At 38.3% G+C, this 17,879-nt stretch overlaps 2 protein-coding genes across 3 annotated transcripts; one reads left to right on the forward strand and one right to left on the reverse strand.

Annotated features, from left to right (window-relative positions):
* The first annotated feature begins 4,499 nt into the window (after positions 1-4,499).
* On the forward strand, positions 4,500-8,014 carry LOC118230586 (SLAM family member 9-like). The gene is made up of 5 exons (XM_035423711.1): positions 4,500-4,577; positions 5,353-5,694; positions 6,081-6,353; positions 6,868-6,981; positions 7,101-8,014. Exons 1-5 carry the CDS (start codon positions 4,505-4,507, stop codon positions 7,238-7,240), a joined length of 942 nt encoding a protein of 313 aa, XP_035279602.1. The 5' UTR covers positions 4,500-4,504; the 3' UTR covers positions 7,241-8,014.
* A 4,427-nt stretch (positions 8,015-12,441) lies between these two features.
* Positions 12,442-16,504, reverse strand: LOC118229253 (SLAM family member 9-like). 2 transcript variants are annotated; one of them, XM_035421052.1, is made up of 6 exons: positions 16,286-16,504; positions 15,947-16,028; positions 14,720-15,061; positions 14,194-14,310; positions 13,416-13,526; positions 12,442-13,292 (listed from the first exon to the last, which is right to left on the reverse strand). In XM_035421052.1, the coding sequence occupies exons 2-6, from the start codon at positions 16,017-16,019 to the stop codon at positions 13,207-13,209; spliced, it is 729 nt and encodes a 242-aa protein (XP_035276943.1). In that variant the 5' UTR covers positions 16,020-16,028; positions 16,286-16,504; the 3' UTR covers positions 12,442-13,206. The 2 variants fall into 2 exon arrangements, with proteins under 2 accessions (XP_035276943.1, XP_035276942.1); XM_035421051.1 differs by having other exon boundaries at positions 14,038-14,310; positions 16,286-16,493.
* Positions 16,505-17,879: the final 1,375 nt, after the last annotated feature.

Consider the following 17,879-nt stretch of genomic DNA (forward strand, 5'->3'; position numbering starts at 1 on the left):
ACCACCAGCAAAACTGCAAGTCAGTCTTTCTTTGCAGCACTGCAATCTAAGAAAATAGATAATTTAATTTGGGGAGTAATGTGACATGTGCAAATGTGGTTTATTGACAATAGCAATATTTCAATCCACACAATGATTCCAAAAGGGTATAGTTTCAATATCCTGACCATTGTTGTCAAAATGTTGACGTTCAGAAGAGTGTGCACCTTTCTTTGTTTTCCTTTACAAAGTATTGAATATGTTTACTTCTTAGGACAGATTTAGAAATTTTACAGAACATACAATGTTCAAAGTGTCCTGTTGACCTTTTATGATACCTGCGTAAAAGTCTTTGTAAGTAGCCAATTCTCAAACACCATTCTGGAAAAATACCTATTGTACCTCAAGAAACTAGTTTTAAACAAAAAGAAATGAAATGGGTTGTTTAATTTCAACAAAAAAGACGTGCAACATTGTGTTGTGGATCTCAGACAAAAGCAGAAATGGGCACAACACACCCCCACATACCACACAGCGCTGCTCCACCTACACTGTTTATCTGTAAACATGTTCTGGTTAGTTCAACTGAAGCCACCAAGCAGTCATGAGGTTAGTACGAAGATTATTTTCTGAAACAACAGCATTAACATTAAATGTTCTACACTGTAAAAAAATGGAAAGTAAGTAATACAATGTTTGAATACTGTAGTGTACTTCAGTATTAAAACATTGTAATACTTTCCATTGTTTTAATATTTGAAGGAAGGAAACAAAACGGTTTCTCTATGAAATCTTAACATTCATGTTTCTATGTGTTTATAGGTCAAAGGGTACAAATGTTAATAAGGACTGTGTGTCCGAATTAATTGCAAGTATTTCTGTGCGAAACCCAGAAAAGTGTTAACGTTGTGTTGTATAGGGATGTAGTATGCCCAGCTAACCTGTAACATGGCACATCTCGCATCCAATGTTCATTGCCTATTTTCTGAGGCTCATTAAAATGCAAAAGTGTATTAATGTTAACGTTTCGTAACCTTTTGTTCATTTTTGACTTTATAATAATGCTTAATTCTTTTGGACTTCATAGTAAACATTGCAAAATAAAGAAGGAATATTATTTTGCTAATAACTAATTTAACAGAGTTAGGACCATGGCCCAATATTGGCATTGAATAGCTATTCAATTTTCCAGGATGATTTTGTTTTTACAAAGCAATCAAAATGAACATTAACAAAATATCCAAATGTGTCTTTTGTGTCTTCACGCTTCTTCATTTAATGGGTCATTTTGTATTTTGCAAGAAAAGAAAAACAAACAGAAAAACGAATGTAAATCTCCCACATATCCTTAGTGATTCTTAGGAGAATAGTATTTCCTTCTCTTAATAAACTGTATTTTTTATTACTACTATTCACCACTCCGATGACATACATTTACAGTACAGTTATTAATTCAGTGCAGGGGCTATGCCATATAAATATGTTGACCTATTAGAGTACCAGAAATGTTACTGTCAGAGTTTGTTTGCACATGTGGTTGCTATTCCTGTTCATTTGAAAATGTAGTTACTTGTTTACGGTGTTGCTCGAAGTCATCCAGGCAGATTAGATTAGAGCGCATTTTATATTTTTATATTTCTAAGAACAATTTTTGCATTGTAAGTACACTGGCTTCTGTCATATGCACATGAAATTGGCTGCAGCTGGAAATAGTTAGTATAAATTGTAAATACATACATCGTACTGGTTAACAAAAAAGTACAATTTACCATTTGGATATATTTGGTCTTCATCAGCATTTTCGTCATCCATTTCACAAACACTTGATGAAGTGGCTTACTGTTTTCACTGACCCACCAAATAGACACTGTACACAAGCAGTAAACTTTAATGGCTACACAAATGGTATGTGTATAAAGTTATGGAGACTGAAAATGAAATAAAGTGCACTCATTTGTGGATTTGACAAGATGCATATAAAAGCATACATATGCAACTGAAAATACTGAATTCCCTAATGCAATGCAAATTGCCATGGCTAATACAATACTTGTGCTAACACAACCAACTAGTCAGCTGCCCTAAATAGCCATCTTAGCATTTAAACTAAATTATTCCCCAATGTTGCTAACAAATTAATTAAACTCCATATTATGAATGAAGCAAAGATCATGCAGTTTGCAGAGATAACAGTGCCTAAAAAGCTAGGAAGTTGTTGGGTACAATTCTTTTTTTTTTTTTATAGATACTCAGCACCTTGTGATGTCTATGGATCGCACACTTCAATTAGTCATTGCATGCAAAGGATATGCGACAAAACACCAAACATGACTGCTTTTATTTACAGAGCATGCTGAAGTGTCAAATCAATCATTTGTCTTGGCTCCACGTATTATGGAGGCCACTGTATAAGAATCAATGAAAACCCAGTTTCCTTCATGCATCATACCAGCTTGTGGATACTTTATGCATTGTCTAGCTCATCACTCATACTGCAACAGTATAATTAATTTTTGTTTGAAGAATAAGCTGTTCAACCTAACCCCAGTGTGGTTTGTCCTTAACTTTGAATAACACATATTAAACTATGACATCACAAAACGTAGTTTTTTGTTGCACACTGTTATAAATGATGTTAAACGAAGCATCAGTGATTTTTTACATTTTATCATAAAAGACAGACAATGTACAAACAATGCCCTCCAAACTATGTCAAAGGTAGAGCGAAATCTATTACTTTTGCGATGTCCTTGAAGGAGTAACATGGTGGTTGAACGTGACATTCCCAGTTGTCTTTAGGCAACAACAAAACAAATGTGCATAATCTTTTTTTATTATTCAGTCATTTCAATGTACTTTAAAACGTATTTTTCTAAGCCTAAATTTGCCACTATAAAAGTTCACCCGAATCGTTTGGGCGTCGTAATGAGAACTGTCAGTTAGCTATGATTGACAGACCGTGCTAGCTAGCTTAGTAGTATATCAAGTATCGATAGATAGCTAAGGTAAGGACGCTGACTTATATCCAATTATAATTTCTGCTATCTAGCTAGCCAAGTTAAGATAAAAGCACAACTATAACGTCCTCATGAAAGCAAACTAGCTAGCTAACGTTATCGATAACAATGCCTTTTGAAAGCAAACTACCAAGCTAGCTAACGTTAGCTAGCTAGCTAAATGAATATAAACAAAAATAATCTAATAGTCTTTAAAAGGCACTCTAATTTAAGTGAACCTAACGTTAGTCAAATACTTGCATTGTCTTGCCTGTAAGCCAGCGGCGCAAACAATGGGTCTCGAATTATCCACGGGTTTACGGGGCGTGGAAAGGGGAGTGGTTACTGTGTTCGTGACGCACCAAGTTGACAACTTTCTCAACCGGTTGCAAACAGGACGATAAATTTAAAACGCATATTTCTCCAAAAATATAGAACGGACATATTTCATACTTTACTCATTGTGTTTCTTCAGTGCCTCTTGTGCAAATAGCCCCCCCCCCCCCCCCCCCCCACATTTCACATTTTGTTCAATAAACTTGTATGGTCTAGTCTAGGTAGTTGGGAGTGCGGTTATTTGAAAATGCTACAGTAATATTTTGCCAAAATCAGGTCAGAGATACTTCAGGATCTGCTGCTCCATAGCTCTGAGCGAAATTATTTCAAAACGGTGCATTAATCATTTCTAAGGTACACCAGTGCCTGGATTACCTGGATATAACCTGACAGAATCCGGAGAAGTTTTTGAAAAGGAAAAAAGCGTGTGACGCTTGGGTAGCATGGTACCTGATCTTTCCATATTACAGCCTTGAAACTACACGTGTAGTGAACGCGTAAAAAAACAAACAAACGACACAATAAGTGTACTTCGTCACATTCCCGCCACCATTGTTCAGTTTATTATTTGAGCCGTCGCTCAATTTTTGAAAAATGTAGCTAAAGCGCGAGGAAGACCGCGAAAGCATACAATCGGATTACCCAGTGGATTTATGGTGGACCGGGAATTTCTAATCGAAAATCAATTTCTGCGTTGTCATATGTGAGCTAAACACACAGTGATTTATACGGTCCGAGCAATACAAAGAATACATCACGTAGACGTGAAACTACCACAAAAGTGGGTTTTAAAAAACCTGACGCATACCAGTCCAAGCAGGTCGAAGTAGGAAACTAGTGCCTATTGGCTGGGAAAAACTAAAGTGGGAATATTGAATATGAGCGGGACATTAAAGATATCTGCTTGACACTACACGTAAGTATATTTTAATTCGTCTCAAATGTAATAAGAGAAAATCTATATTTCACTACCTTTTTTGTAGATACGACACGATGCGTGTCCAACCAGTTCAGGCTAATATTCCTGGAAATATGTGAAGCTAACAATTTAAAATGCTTGGCACCTATAGGCTATATACAGTAGGTGTCACATGGACTGACTATGGCATAAGAGGATTGACGTACAGTTTATACCTAGCTAGCTGGTTTGCTAATTGGTACTATCTTACCTTACGTTTCTACAGTTACAAAGAATGACCACTCAATGTCAAGCTTTCAGAATGTCAAGAAGGATCTATGCTGAAGCTATGCTTTTTTGTATAATAGGTAAGCTGCATTTTAATCCTATGCTTTGAATACAGTTAAGTGTATAATCAATTATAGACTTGTAAGAATAAATATTTATGCGTGACTCAAGTTCAGTCTGAATTGAGGCTTGAGACCGAATTCATTTAAATGACTCACTCGGGGGAAGATGATTCTGACAGATTACAAAAATGATGATGATGATGATGACGATGGTGCTGATGATGATGATGATTATTATCATCATTATTATAGAAATGCCTTGAAAGATTAAAAACAAAAAGTTTGGCATAGAGGACTGGTTGTCTTTTTAGCAAGTACTACTTCATTACTGAATAAAAAAAAAAAATAATAATTATATTTCATTGTTACTTTAGCAACTGTAAGTTTCCCTGAACCTTGCATGAAATGCCCTACATGAAATGAGCATGGGGCCGCCTTATTAACTGCATTAGCGTGAAGTTAATTATTTTCAAAAGCCAATGAAATGCCTTTGTGAATCCAATGTTTTTTGGTGCTTGCAGTTGTTTTAAGGTCCCAAAGGAATTTAAAATCAGTTAGGAATCTCTCTCTCATAAACTACTGTAATGCAAACAACATCCATCTTCTACAGTGGTAACCCCAATTTTGTGAATTATAATGCGATAACTCTCCATGATACAATGTAAATAATCCCCCTCTCGATTAGTGTGAATAATGCCCATTTCTATTGCAGTGTGAATAATCCCCATCTCTATTACTGTGTGAATAATCCACATCTCTATTGCAGTGTGAATAATCTTCATTTCTATTGCAGTGTGCCAGTATGGGTGCAGTGAGGGGGTAGCAGAGACAGCGACTGGTTCCACCATCAAAGGGAAAGTGGGGGAGAGCATCAAGTTTCCTTTCTCAGCTGAGGGCAACCAAAGCTACAGCGTTGACCTACTTTTTAAAAATACAGTTAAAATCTTTAAATGGTATCCTCAACCATTCATTCATGTACGAGAACAATATAAGGGAAGGGTCAGCTTTGGCAATGACTCGATATGGCTGAACAAATTGAGCCTATCAGATTCTGGCCTTTATCAAGTTAAAATTGAGTATACATCTGGAAGTTTTAAGCCACCGGAGTACATATACTTTCACCTGCAGGTTTTTGGTAAGTTTCCAGAAAGCAGATTTAACATTATCTAGAGGTTTTTGTACCTGTAACTAACCATAGTTTGTTTTTAATTTTGTGCTGTGTTTTATTAAATTATTATAGGGAATGCATAATTTTAGTCATGGATGACTAGAATAGTTTAGGGACTGATTACACTGGCTGGCCGTACACTTGGAATAAGTCAACATAGAAAATGAGGCCAAATTTAAGCTAAACTACACTGCTAATACCGTCAGGAAAATCACAATAGTTCTTGACATTTTACAATCACATGATAATATCAAATGATCAGAGCCTATTATTGTATGTTTAAACGTTTGCTTTGTGACCAATATGAACACGTAGTTACAGTAAGTTAAAATTTTTGATTATTTCTCCTGTAGAGCCCATCTCGAAACCCAACATCACAGCTGAGTGCCTGGGGAGTAATGTCAGTCTGAGCTGCTTCAGCAGTCAGGGGACTGCAGTGACTTACAGCTGGGAAACTCTGCCCCCTTGTGGTAATGACAGCTGTGTGCACCTGGGCCAAGCGATAGACCTCCAGTTACACTCCCTCTCTCCATCCACAACATACACGTGTACAGCCCATAACCCTGTCAGCAGAGCCACCAGCGATTCTGTTGATCTGGAAATGTGCTTCCAGCAACGATCACAAGGTGAACCCATAAGGCTGTATTAGAAAGAGACAGGAAATCTTACAAGTAATTAAATATATTAGTCACAAATTGTCAGACAGCAGGGACATTTTGTACTTGCTATGGCAGTGGCAGCTGTGTATGCATTTGCCAAATGGTGGATGTGCTCCACCTTCTTCTGCATAGCATCACTGTGGGGGTTTTGTAGCATGTTTTTCACTGATGAATGAGAAATTGCTTAAGAAGTGCTGGAATATCAGGTGATTGTAATCTACAGCAATGACCAGGTGACATTTTAGCTAAATATCAATCACACTCTCCCAACAGAACAAAATGTTTTTGCAGTAAACAATGAGTAGCAGTTCTGAAGAATCTGGATCTGATTAGGCATGCTCTCTAAGTTCTTAAACAGGTATAAACCAAATATATTCAAAATGTAAAAAATGTAATGAAATAATAACCCAGAAGCTTCCTGAAGAGATGATAAATGAAACAATGTTTGTGTGAATATGTCACTTTGTAATATGCTTTGCAGTTAGATGGGTTCCAGCCTTGTGTGCCACATCAGCATTCCTCATATTTGGAGCACTAATACTGCTGCTGTACAAGAGGAGAAAGCACCAACAGTATAACAGTGAAACAATTCAAGGTAATGATCCACACCCTCTGGAACAGCAAGACATGCTATGTGGAATCAGTCTTCCACTGTTATCTGAAATAATTAGGGCAGGAAATAACACTAATTTATTAAATGTTTATTTTTTATAGTGGGAGTTGATGAGCCGGTCATGGAAGACGAGCCACCACCAAAACCTGCAAAGATCTGGAAAACGTTCTTGTGGACAGAAGAGACCACAGTTATCTTGTATCAGAGTAATGGCATGAGCAAATTCCTGAGGCCAATATGAACTGCCCAGGATCCAAAGCACCCCCTCACGTGTGAAACATGGTGATGGGGGTGTTATGATTTGGGCATATATGGCTGCCACAGATACAGGCTCTCTTGTCTTCATTGATGATGCAACTGCTGATAGTGGCAGCAGAATGAATTTTGAAGTGTACAAAAGCATCTTATTTGCACAAGTTCAACCAAATGCCTCCAAACTCATAGGACAGTGTTTCATCCTACAGCAAGAAAATGATCCAAAACATATTGCTAAAGTAACAAAGGAGCTTTTAAAAGCTAAAAACTGGAATATTCTTGATTGGCCAAGGAACTCACCGGATCAGTATCCAATTGAACATGTGTTTCATGTGCCGAAGATAAAACTTAATGCACCTAGCCCCCAAAATAAGCAGCAGATGGCTGCAGTACAGGCCGAGCAGCGCATCACCTGAGAAGATACAGTGCACCTTGTGATATCTATGGATTGCACACTTCAATCAGTCATTGCATGCGAAGGATATGCAACAAAACACCAAACATGACTACTTTCATTTACAGAGCATGATGAAGTGTCAAATCAATCATTTGTCTTGGCTGCATGCATTATGGAGGCCACTGTATAAGGATCAATGAAAACCCAGTTTCCTTCATGCATCATACCAGCTTGTGGATACTTTATGCATTGTCTAGCTCATCACTCATACTGCAACAGTATAATGTATTTTTGTTTGAAGAATTAGCGGTTCAACCTAACCCCAGTGTGGTTTGTCCTTAACTTTGAATAACATGCTAGTTTTAATTTTTTTTAAAGCTTTGACACTTTTGATATTTAAGAAAACTTTTGTTAATTAATTTAGCAAAGTTATGCCTGGACAAACTGCACGACATTGCAATCGCAGACGGGGGGGTTATTAATTAGTGTGTATGCAAATGTACCCATAGGTTGCATCTGCTGATAATAAAAAGTGAAAACAATGTAAATACAATATGAGCACTCATTCATAAGGTGTCGTGAAGTCAGCCAGCTTGTTTACTGTAAAAATGTTGAGGACTGACGATGAGACGCAAGTCTTCATTTTTGTACTCTAATTATTAAATGCTGCGCAATACATGGATGGCAGAAAACAACAAAATAGCAATTTGTTTAAGGCTGCAGCAGGCAAAATAAAAAATGCCAAGTTCAGTCGAGCCACAGAACAAAGTAAACACAGATGGAAGAGCCTGAAAGTAATTATTAATCACAGTAGGCTACAATTATTAAAGATAGGATTGTATATGGGGAATCTGGCAATAGATCTGCATTTTGGGGCCCGCCATAGCCTAAATAAAATAACGTGATTAATTGCGTTCCCAACGTTTAACATGCCAGGGAACAGGACCCAACAACAAACATTTATGTTGGGTGGGACATTTATACATTCAACAGCAATATAGCTGCTAGTGTTGGGGACCTGGAGTGGTGTCCAGAAGATTGCATGTTCTGTGCCTGGTGAAGAGCTATTGGCTGCAAATACATTTACGTAGCATCGAGTTGCTTTTATAAATGTTATGCTAATGGATGTAAGGTAGGCCATGTCACCCTAATTAAGGGTCAGAGCTGCAAATGAATTACATGTTTGAAATAAATAAGTAAAAAAATGAATAAACAATGAATTCCTTTAGATACCATTTGAGAGTTGCAGCTCTCTGAAAATTTTTTGAAAACTTTCACTGATATTCAGATCATAATTTTTCTTTCATATCTGCATGTCATGGCTCCTGGAGGCCAAAAAACTACTGGTCCCCCATCCTAGCCCTGCCCTTGTTTCTCCAGCTTAGCTATTCCCTTTGTTATCATATCTCCTTCTCTCTCTTTCGCCTTCTTAAAATATCTCAATAAGCTCATCTGGAATAACAGAGTTGATAAGTCTTTCTTGAAAACACACATAGTAGCTAGAACTAGTTGCATAGAAAACCCGAATGCCATGTTTAGCGTCGCGCTCATTCTTCTCTCTGCCGTGCATTTAACGACAGCTAACGTAAGCTAGCTAGCTGTTTACATAGCAGCTAGCTTAAACTTACTCTGTAACTTACAGAGCATTTATTCAAAACAAATATTATATAATTAGTTTATAACAAATACCCTGGCTTCGTTAATAAATTAATCAATGATTGATAGCTGTCCGTCACTTACCTTGGTTCATGCCGGGTTAGTTGGAGTGTGGCTGGCTTGCTTGAACGCCTTCTGGACTCCCGGCTGTGAACTTGAGCAGCTGTCCAATCAACAAGGAAATAAGCATCGCGCATCTAGAGAGTAATTTAAGATGCAGCTCCATGGAAACACCTGTAAGGGTTTTAAATTAGTGACAGGGTCTAAGAGACCAAGTGATTAAGAAGTTTATTTAGATGTGTTTTGCAATGAGGAACACCAAGTTTATCTGACTCCATAAATATGTATTGTGGAAGTTTGTGCGAATACGGGTTTACATGTATTGACTGGGGTGTGCTGAAATAGTGGGTGGCAAGACTTTTACCCCGGAGAGCAAGACAACTGCTGCCAGGCATTCATGTAATTGTTCTCTGACACTAAGACCTTCTATCCTGGCAGGTAAAGGTGCTACTCATCTGAGAATCTTGCAAAGAATGTCACACCATGAATGGCGACTTTAACCTGTAAAATGTGTTTGTCCGGGTACTGAATCTAACCTATCCCAGGGAGCCCTAACTAAGGATACTCCATCTGGTTAGTGAAACTATCTAAATATCCCTGACTATGACCCATCTATTATTTATCTGAAATAACACTAGGGCCAATCTGGACACTGCCTCGAACAAGCTATCCCGGAGCAGCTGCACTTCCGGCTAGTGAACCTATCAGTATATAAGGCCAATTTACTGGTCCTCGCTGAGATGCACACCCTGTCCAGCGTATATATGCAAACCACGTATGTTAGATGCACTGAAAAGGAAAAACAGTTTATAATGATTATGACTGTTGACATTAACCAAGGATAGGCAGTTAGAGGTAAATATTGCATTAACAAAACAAGACAAATAAACAGCTATTCTATAGGAAAAGACATACAAAGACAAATAAAAGGAACACAAAGAGACGAATGATGCATGCTGAAATTTACTAAATACTCATATGAGAAGACTATGGTACCAGGAGAACTGACAAGCAGATTCACCTTCTACGGTGGTACCAGGAGTACTGTTAAGCAGATTCTCCCTGAATGTTTGTTTGGACTTCCCTTAAATGCAATCCTGAGCAAGCCTTCCACACCCCACAGCTCCCTTGGTTTTCCCAAAGAAGGTCTGGACACGAATACCCTCCACACCACCAAGAGACCCCCACCCCCTACTACTTTCCTAGAGGGAGCATACTCCCCCTCCCCTGTAGACACAAGATCATGTGTACGATGGCACATGATCCTACGATTTTATCTGTCTCTAAGATCCTTTTCTATGGAGGCCCAAGGTGGTGGTCTTTCTATAATCCGAACACGTATGTAGGCAATGCATACCTGGGATAAACCTCCCTATACCAACTTATAACAGCTCAGTGTGCCCGTCTGCACATACAATATCCCCTGCATTACCAATGATATTATTCACAGTCCACCACATTTATCACACTATTCCCAGTCATTTACATGCACATACATATAACACTTTCAACAGTTCATAATGTGGGTAATGGTCAACCAGGTTCCTGTCTAACCCAATGGTGCCTGTGGTTGATTTTACAACACGAAAACAAACACCATCCTAGGTAGGCCAAGTACTTGTGCTTGAATAGCTATTGTCTATTTGATTCTGTGGGTCAAGGAAACCCCAGACATCCTTGTGGAAGTTAGGTCCCCTGCAAATGAGGAATAGTAAAATTTCACTAATTTATCACAATGGCAGACAATTAAAAATCCATTCTAATCATAGGTTTCACTACCCACCTGCGTACAGTTATAATCATATCTAATTAAAATTTTCTCATATGGGGTTCCTAGGACAAAATCTCAAACCTTGACATTAAATATTTTTTATGTTGATATACAATATGGTTTAAAAAGAAATTTCATAAATGGTATGCACTGACGTCACTTTCCCACCGGAATACGCCCCCTCAGTCAGGACTGAGTGGCAAAACATGCTGCCACATGGCTGCCTTTAGTAGAGAAAACTGCAAAACCGGGAGTAAAACAAACAATTATCTGCTTAAATTAAAGGCAGTTGGACTCGACAGTGATTCTTAGAACTTACCAAAGAACCAGTGGTCCATGGACATTCAACAAGAAATCGGAGCCATCTTTTTACAGACTGCTGAAAGCTAAAGAAAAGAGAAGCAAATGCATTGCTGCAATTTGCAGAAACAACTCGAATCCAGGCACTGAAACGTGGATTTGCAGTTGTTATTTTGTGTCAGGTATGTTGGATTTTTGGGTAAAATCATATCTTAATTTATATGCTTGGCTAGCTAACACTATCTAACCATCCCCCCTTTGTTTGTAGAACACAAGGCTCATCATCATGGATGTTTTTTAAATAAATGCTGACAAAAAATGAAAGATGCTGAATATTTAATTGATGAGTAGTCAATACAGTACATAACTTAAGGTATGATTTTACCCAAAAATCCAACATACCTGACACAAAATGACAACTGCAAATCCACATTTCGGTACTTGGAATCCAGTTGTTTCTGCGAATTGCAGCGAACTATTTGCTTCTCTTTTCTTTACCTTTCGGCAGTCTGTAAAAAGCTCCGATTTCTTGTTGAATCTATTTGTACAGTCAATCGCACAACAGCTCTTTCCCATTTTAGATGTGTTTTTTGAGTTTTCACGGCATTCAAGCTGAACGCTAACGCTGCCACTCAGTAGTCTTTCTACCACTCAGTGGGTGTAACCGCATTGACTTCCACTTGCTGTGATGTCATGTGCATACCCTCTATACAGATTGTCTTCACAATCATTATGTCAGAAAACATATATGGAAATATAAACAAAATATATTTAATGTGCCAATTTTTAATATTTACATATACTGTTAAAATATGTTAAAAATATTCATACCGTATAAAAAAATTGTTTTAAAATTACTTTAATGAAATAAAAAAATTACCAAATAAACATCACTAAATAAAAAAAAATATGCATAGATTTTCAAGCTAAATTACACATCTTTCAGTTGTCAGTTCTTAAACAGTACTTCAAAGTGTAAATGCTTTCGTAAACAATATATTAAAAAAGTCTCTTTATTAAAAAACTCAGTGCTCAGCCAGTATTCAGTGCTGATACAGAAGCAGCTTTAACCATTATCATTTTGTCCACAACTGTGTTTCATGCTGTATAAAATATTTGTTTTAAAATATGAAATTACCAAATGAACATCACTAAATTGACAAATATTTTCAATTTTTTAAGCTAAATTACACATATTTCAGTTGTCAGTAATTTAACAGTACTTTTATGCGTAAATGCTTTCATAAACAAAATGGCACAGTATATTTACAGATTTGGATGGCACATATTAGATGGCAAGTTATGCCTTGGTGGGGCAGCATGCCCCATACCTATGCAGCACCGATATACATTACAATATCGCTCTTTCATTAAGCAGAAATTCTTATCCAGAGTGATTTACATGGTTGAAATGCAAAGATGAATGAAACTATTGCAGGAGGTAAAAGAAAATGAGAATAGAATTCATTAGCTTCCTTCGTTTCAGTTGCCAGCAATGATTTATCTTGGAGTCATTTCAATAAGAGATGCACCACAGATGGAAAGCTCATGCCCGACTTCTCACCAAAGAGCCGGATCACCTCTTTAAGGTATCATTGGCAAGAACCTGCTAGAATGTTGAGATTTCTATTCCTTGATTTAAGGTTTGTTGTTATAGTTTAATTTCAACAGGGCTTCACATTCCCCATTGGCTTTCCTTTTTCCTGTCTATATAACGCTTGAATATTTAGTCCATGCAGAGGTCCTGACAGTTGCTACTGAGATAACTTCAACAAAGCCTGCTTACATATACTGGATCAATGGAAGGCACTGTGAATGGTGGCTCCTCTTCCATGACCGGCTCATCAACTTCCACTACAAAAAAAAAAAAAACATTTAATAAATTAGTGTCATTTCTTGCCCTAGTTATTTCAGATAACAGTGGAAAACTGATTCCACATAGCATGTCTTGCCATCCCAGAAGGTGTGGATCATTACCTTGAATTGTTTCACTTTTGGACTGTTGGTGCTTTTTCCTCTTGTACAGCAGTATTAGTACTCCGAAGACAAGGAATGCTGATGTGGCACACAAGGCTGGAACCCATCTAACTGAAAAACATATTACAAAGTGACATATTCACACAAACATTGTTTCATTTATCATCTTTTCAGGAAGCTTATTGGTTATGTTTCATTACATTTTTTACATTTTGAATATATTTGGCTTATACCTGTTTAAGAACTTAGAGAGAATGCCTATTCAGTTCCAGATTCTTCAGAATTGCTACTCATTGTTTACTGCAAAAACTATTTGTTCTGTTGGGAGAGTGTCATTGATATTTAGCTAAAATGTCACCTGGTCATTGCTGTAGATTACAATCACCTGATATTCCAGCACTTCCTAAGCAATTTCTCATTCATCAATGAAAAACGTGCTACTAAACCCCCAGTGATGCTATGCAGAAGCAGGTGGAGCACGTCCACCATTTGGCAAATGCACACACAGCTGCCACTGCCACAGCAAGTACAAAAAGTCCCTGCTGTATGACAATTTGTGACTAATATATTTAATTACTTGTAAGATTTCCTGTCTCTTTGTAATACCACATTATGGGTTCACCTTGTGATCCTTGCAGGAAGCACATTTCCAGATCAACAGAATCGCTGGTGGCTCTGCTGACAGGGTTATGGGCTGTACACGTGTATGTTGTGGATGGAGAGAGGGAGTGGAGGTGGAGGTCTATCGCTTGGCCCAGATGCACACAGCTGTCATTACCACAAGGGGGCAGAGTTTCCCAGCTGTAAGCCACTTCAGTCCCCCGACTGCTGAAGCAGCTCAGACTGACATTACTCCCCAGGCATTCAGCTGTGATGTCGGGTTTAGAGACGGGCTCTACAGGAGAAATAATCAAAAATTTTACTTGGCTACATGCTCATATTGAACACAAAGCAAGCATTAAACATTCACTAAGAGGTTCAGGCCATCTGACATTATCACGTGATTGCAACTTTTGTAATTTGTTAATGTCAAGAATTATTGTGCAGCCCAAATACCAGAAACTTATTCTGTTGATGTATTAACAGTCTGGTTAGGTTTAAAATTTGACCAACTTTCATTGACATTCCAAGTGTAAGGCCAGCCAGTGTAATCAGTCCCTAAACTATTCTTGCCATCCATGACTAAAATTATGCATTCCTTATAATAATTTAATAAAACACCACACAAAATTTAAAAAAAACTATGGTTAGTTACAGGTACAAAAACCTCTAGATAATGTTAAATCTGCTTTCTGGCAACTTACCAAAAACCTGCAGGTGAAAGTACGTGTACTCCGGTGGCTTAAAACTTCCAGATGTATACTCTATTTTAACTTGATAAAGGCCAGAATCTGATAGGCTCAATTTGTTCAGCCATATCGAGTCACTGCCAATGCTGACCCTTCCCTTATATTTTTCTCGGACATGAATGAATGGTTGAGGATACCATGTAACGATTTTAAATGTATTATTAAAAAGTAGGTCAACGCTGTAGCTTTGGTTGCCCTCAGCTGAGAAAGGAAACGTGATGCTCTCCCTCACTCTCCCTTTGATGGTGGAACCAGTCGCTGTCTCTGCCACCCCCTCACTGCACCCATACCGGCACACTGTAATAGAGATGAAGATTATTCACACTGCAATAGAGATGTGGATTATTCACACGGTAATAGAGATTGGGATTATTCACATTGCAAAAGAGAAGTGGATTATTCACACGGTAATAGAGATTGGGATTATTCACATTGCAATAGAGGTGGGCATTATTCACACTGTAATCGAGAGGGGGATTATTTACATTGTATCATGGAGAGTTATCACATTATAATGCACAAAGTTTGGGGTTACCACTGTAGAAGATGGATGTTGTTTGCATTACAGTAGTTTATGAGAGAGAGATTCCTAACTGATTTGAAATTCCTTTGGGACCTTAAAACAACTGCAAGCACCAAAAAGCATAGGATTCTCAAAGGCATTTCACTGGCTTTTGAAAAGAATTAACTTCACGCTGATGCAGTTAATAAGGCGGCCCCATGCTCATTTCATGTAGGTCATTTCATGCAAGGTTCAGGGAGACTTACAGTTGCTAAAGTAACAATGAAATAAGGAAAAGCTTTCAGCCTATGCAACTAAGAGTGATTTTGCAATATATTTAATCATGTGTCAATCAGAATTACTGAATTTATAAATTATAATAATTTTTTAAAATTCAGTAATGAAGTAGTGCTTACTAGAAAAACAACCAGTCCTCTATGCCAAACTTTTTGTTTTAAATCTTTCAAGGCATTTCTATAATAATAATAATAATAATAATTATCATTTTTGTAAGAATTCTGTCAGAATCAGTCTTCCCCTGAGTGAGTCATTTAAATGAATTCGGTCTCAAGCCTCAATTCAGACTAAACTTGAGTCATGCATAAACATTTATTCTTACAAGCCTATAATTTATTATACACTGAATTGTATTCAAAGCATAGGATTAAAATGCAGATTACCTATTATACAAAAAAGCATAGCTTCAGCATAGATCCTTCTTGACATTCTGAAAGCTTGACATTGAGTGGTCATTCTTTGTAACTGTAGAAACATAAGGTAAGATAGTAACAATTAGCTAGGTATAAACTGTATGTTAATCCTCTTTTGTCATAGTCAGTCCGTGTGACACCTACTGTATATAGCCTATAGGTTCCAAGCATTTTAAATTGTTAGCTTCACAAAAATTCCAGGAATATTAGCCTGGACTGGTTGGACACGCATCGTGTCGTATCTACAATAAAGGCTGTGAAATATAGATAAAACCTCATTGCATTTGAGACAAATTAAAATATACTTACTCGTAGTGTCAAGATAACTTTTCTGTCCCGCTCACATCAAGGTTGCCAACTCTCACGCTTCTGACGTGTGACACACATTTTCACCTTCAGTCTCACGCTCACACGCTGCCTGGGGGGTTGGCTGGACTGTTAACCATCAGGGGCTGAGCCCAGATTCTTCTCCGAAACACTTTTAAAAACGTACTTCTAAATAGACTGTTTCCATGCATTTTTTTCTTGCATATGAGGGCTACGCATTGCTTTAAAAAATGTGAATATTGGAGACGAAAGGAAGTATTTGGATTTGATTTACCATATGACGTTCAGTTACGTAGTGACAAACCGCTCAAAGTGGAGAATTATTCGGGGCTAAAGAAAAAATATTCAAATGTCCAGGCCAGGCGACGCCACTGCACGCTGCCCAAACAATTCTCACGCCAAAACACTGCGACAGAAACAGCGTTGAACAGGCGGACGTACAGGCCTTTATCACAGCGGAATCGGTTACCGGAAGTGTTCGTCGAAGCAGTGTATCACCTCTTCCGGTTTTTGCTACCGACATGTTCAACACGGCATCGGGATATCTGTACGCATAATCTGTATGCTATACATGTACACTTTATGATGGCTTTATGTTGATGAGGCTGCTTTACTCTTACTGCACATATTATGTACACCATTATGATGACAACAGGAGTGTTGTACATCGTGCAATTTGTTGGTTGATAGCCGTCTGTGTATGCACTGTAGGTATTGTCTGTGTGCATGTGCATGGGTGACAGCCTGTGTATGTACCCAGATGCCGATGTCGGCCTGAGATCGTAATGTCGCATTCTATTCATAAGGTCTGACAAGCATCGGCCCATAGACGGATTTCTTCTAATCTAGATATTCAAACCCTACATGCCAGCCAGATCCCTCCGTTCTGCTACCTCAGGACGCCTGGCACCTCCCCCTTTTCGCACCTGCACTTCCAGAACACGTCTCCTGTCTGTTCTGGCTCCACGATGGTGGAATGACCTCCCTGTGGAGGTCAGAACAGCTGAGACACTGACCCATTTCAAACGACGACTGAAGACTCACCTCTTCAGGCTGCACCTCTCCCCATCCCTCCCTTCCCCCCTGTAAATGACTAAACTTAGGGTTGTAACTAGGCAGCTGTTTCGTAGGTGACTTAGGTGCATTAACTGTCTTAACGACTACTTGTATTTTTTCCATAGATTGCGTTGTTGCCGTCCTCGTTGTTAATGTTAATCAGTTTAACCATCAGGGTCCAAGTTGAACTATGCGGTTGTTCCCTGCACTTGGACCGGTACTTCTCTCTAGGGGTTTCGTCATACTTGTTCCTAGTTATGGTTATACACTTTGTTGTACGTTGCTCTGGATAAGAGCGTCTGCCAAATGCCTGTAATGTAATGTAATCTCTGTGCTCTATTTCAAACGTCTCAGATATAGTCAGTGGGCCGACCTAAGGTGGGCCTTACCTCGCATGACGGTCGCGGAACCTCTTAATTTTAATTTCGCCGCCGATGTTAACCAAAGACTGTAAAAAAAAAAAATGTTATCAGGCTAGAGCAGCCACACAGCCTGGTAAGACGCGCGTCTGAGGCGCGTC

The sequence above is a fragment of the Anguilla anguilla genome, chromosome 6, assembly GCF_013347855.1.
Source record: "Anguilla anguilla isolate fAngAng1 chromosome 6, fAngAng1.pri, whole genome shotgun sequence".
In the NCBI taxonomy this organism is placed as follows: domain Eukaryota; kingdom Metazoa; phylum Chordata; class Actinopteri; order Anguilliformes; family Anguillidae; genus Anguilla; species Anguilla anguilla.

What these genes read in the sequence shown, in the direction of transcription:
- LOC118230586 (XM_035423711.1), top strand. Translation starts at nt 4,505, where the DNA reads ATGACCACTCAATGTCAAGCTTTCAGAATGTCAAGAAGGATCTATGCT. An exon ending in CTTCCAGCAACGATCACAAG is followed by an intron (nt 6,354 to 6,867) that starts GTGAACCCATAA and finishes TATGCTTTGCAG; the next exon opens with TTAGATGGGTTCCAGCCTTG. An exon ending in TAACAGTGAAACAATTCAAG is followed by an intron (nt 6,982 to 7,100) that starts GTAATGATCCAC and finishes TATTTTTTATAG; the next exon opens with TGGGAGTTGATGAGCCGGTC.
- LOC118229253 (XM_035421051.1), bottom strand. Translation starts at nt 16,019, where the DNA reads ATGACCACTCAATGTCAAGCTTTCAGAATGTCAAGAAGGATCTATGCT. An exon ending in TATGCTTTTTTGTATAATAG is followed by an intron (nt 15,062 to 15,946) that starts GTAATCTGCATT and finishes TCTCTATTACAG; the next exon opens with TGTGCCGGTATGGGTGCAGT. An exon ending in CAAAAGTGAAACAATTCAAG is followed by an intron (nt 13,293 to 13,415) that starts GTAATGATCCAC and finishes TTTTTTTTGTAG; the next exon opens with TGGAAGTTGATGAGCCGGTC.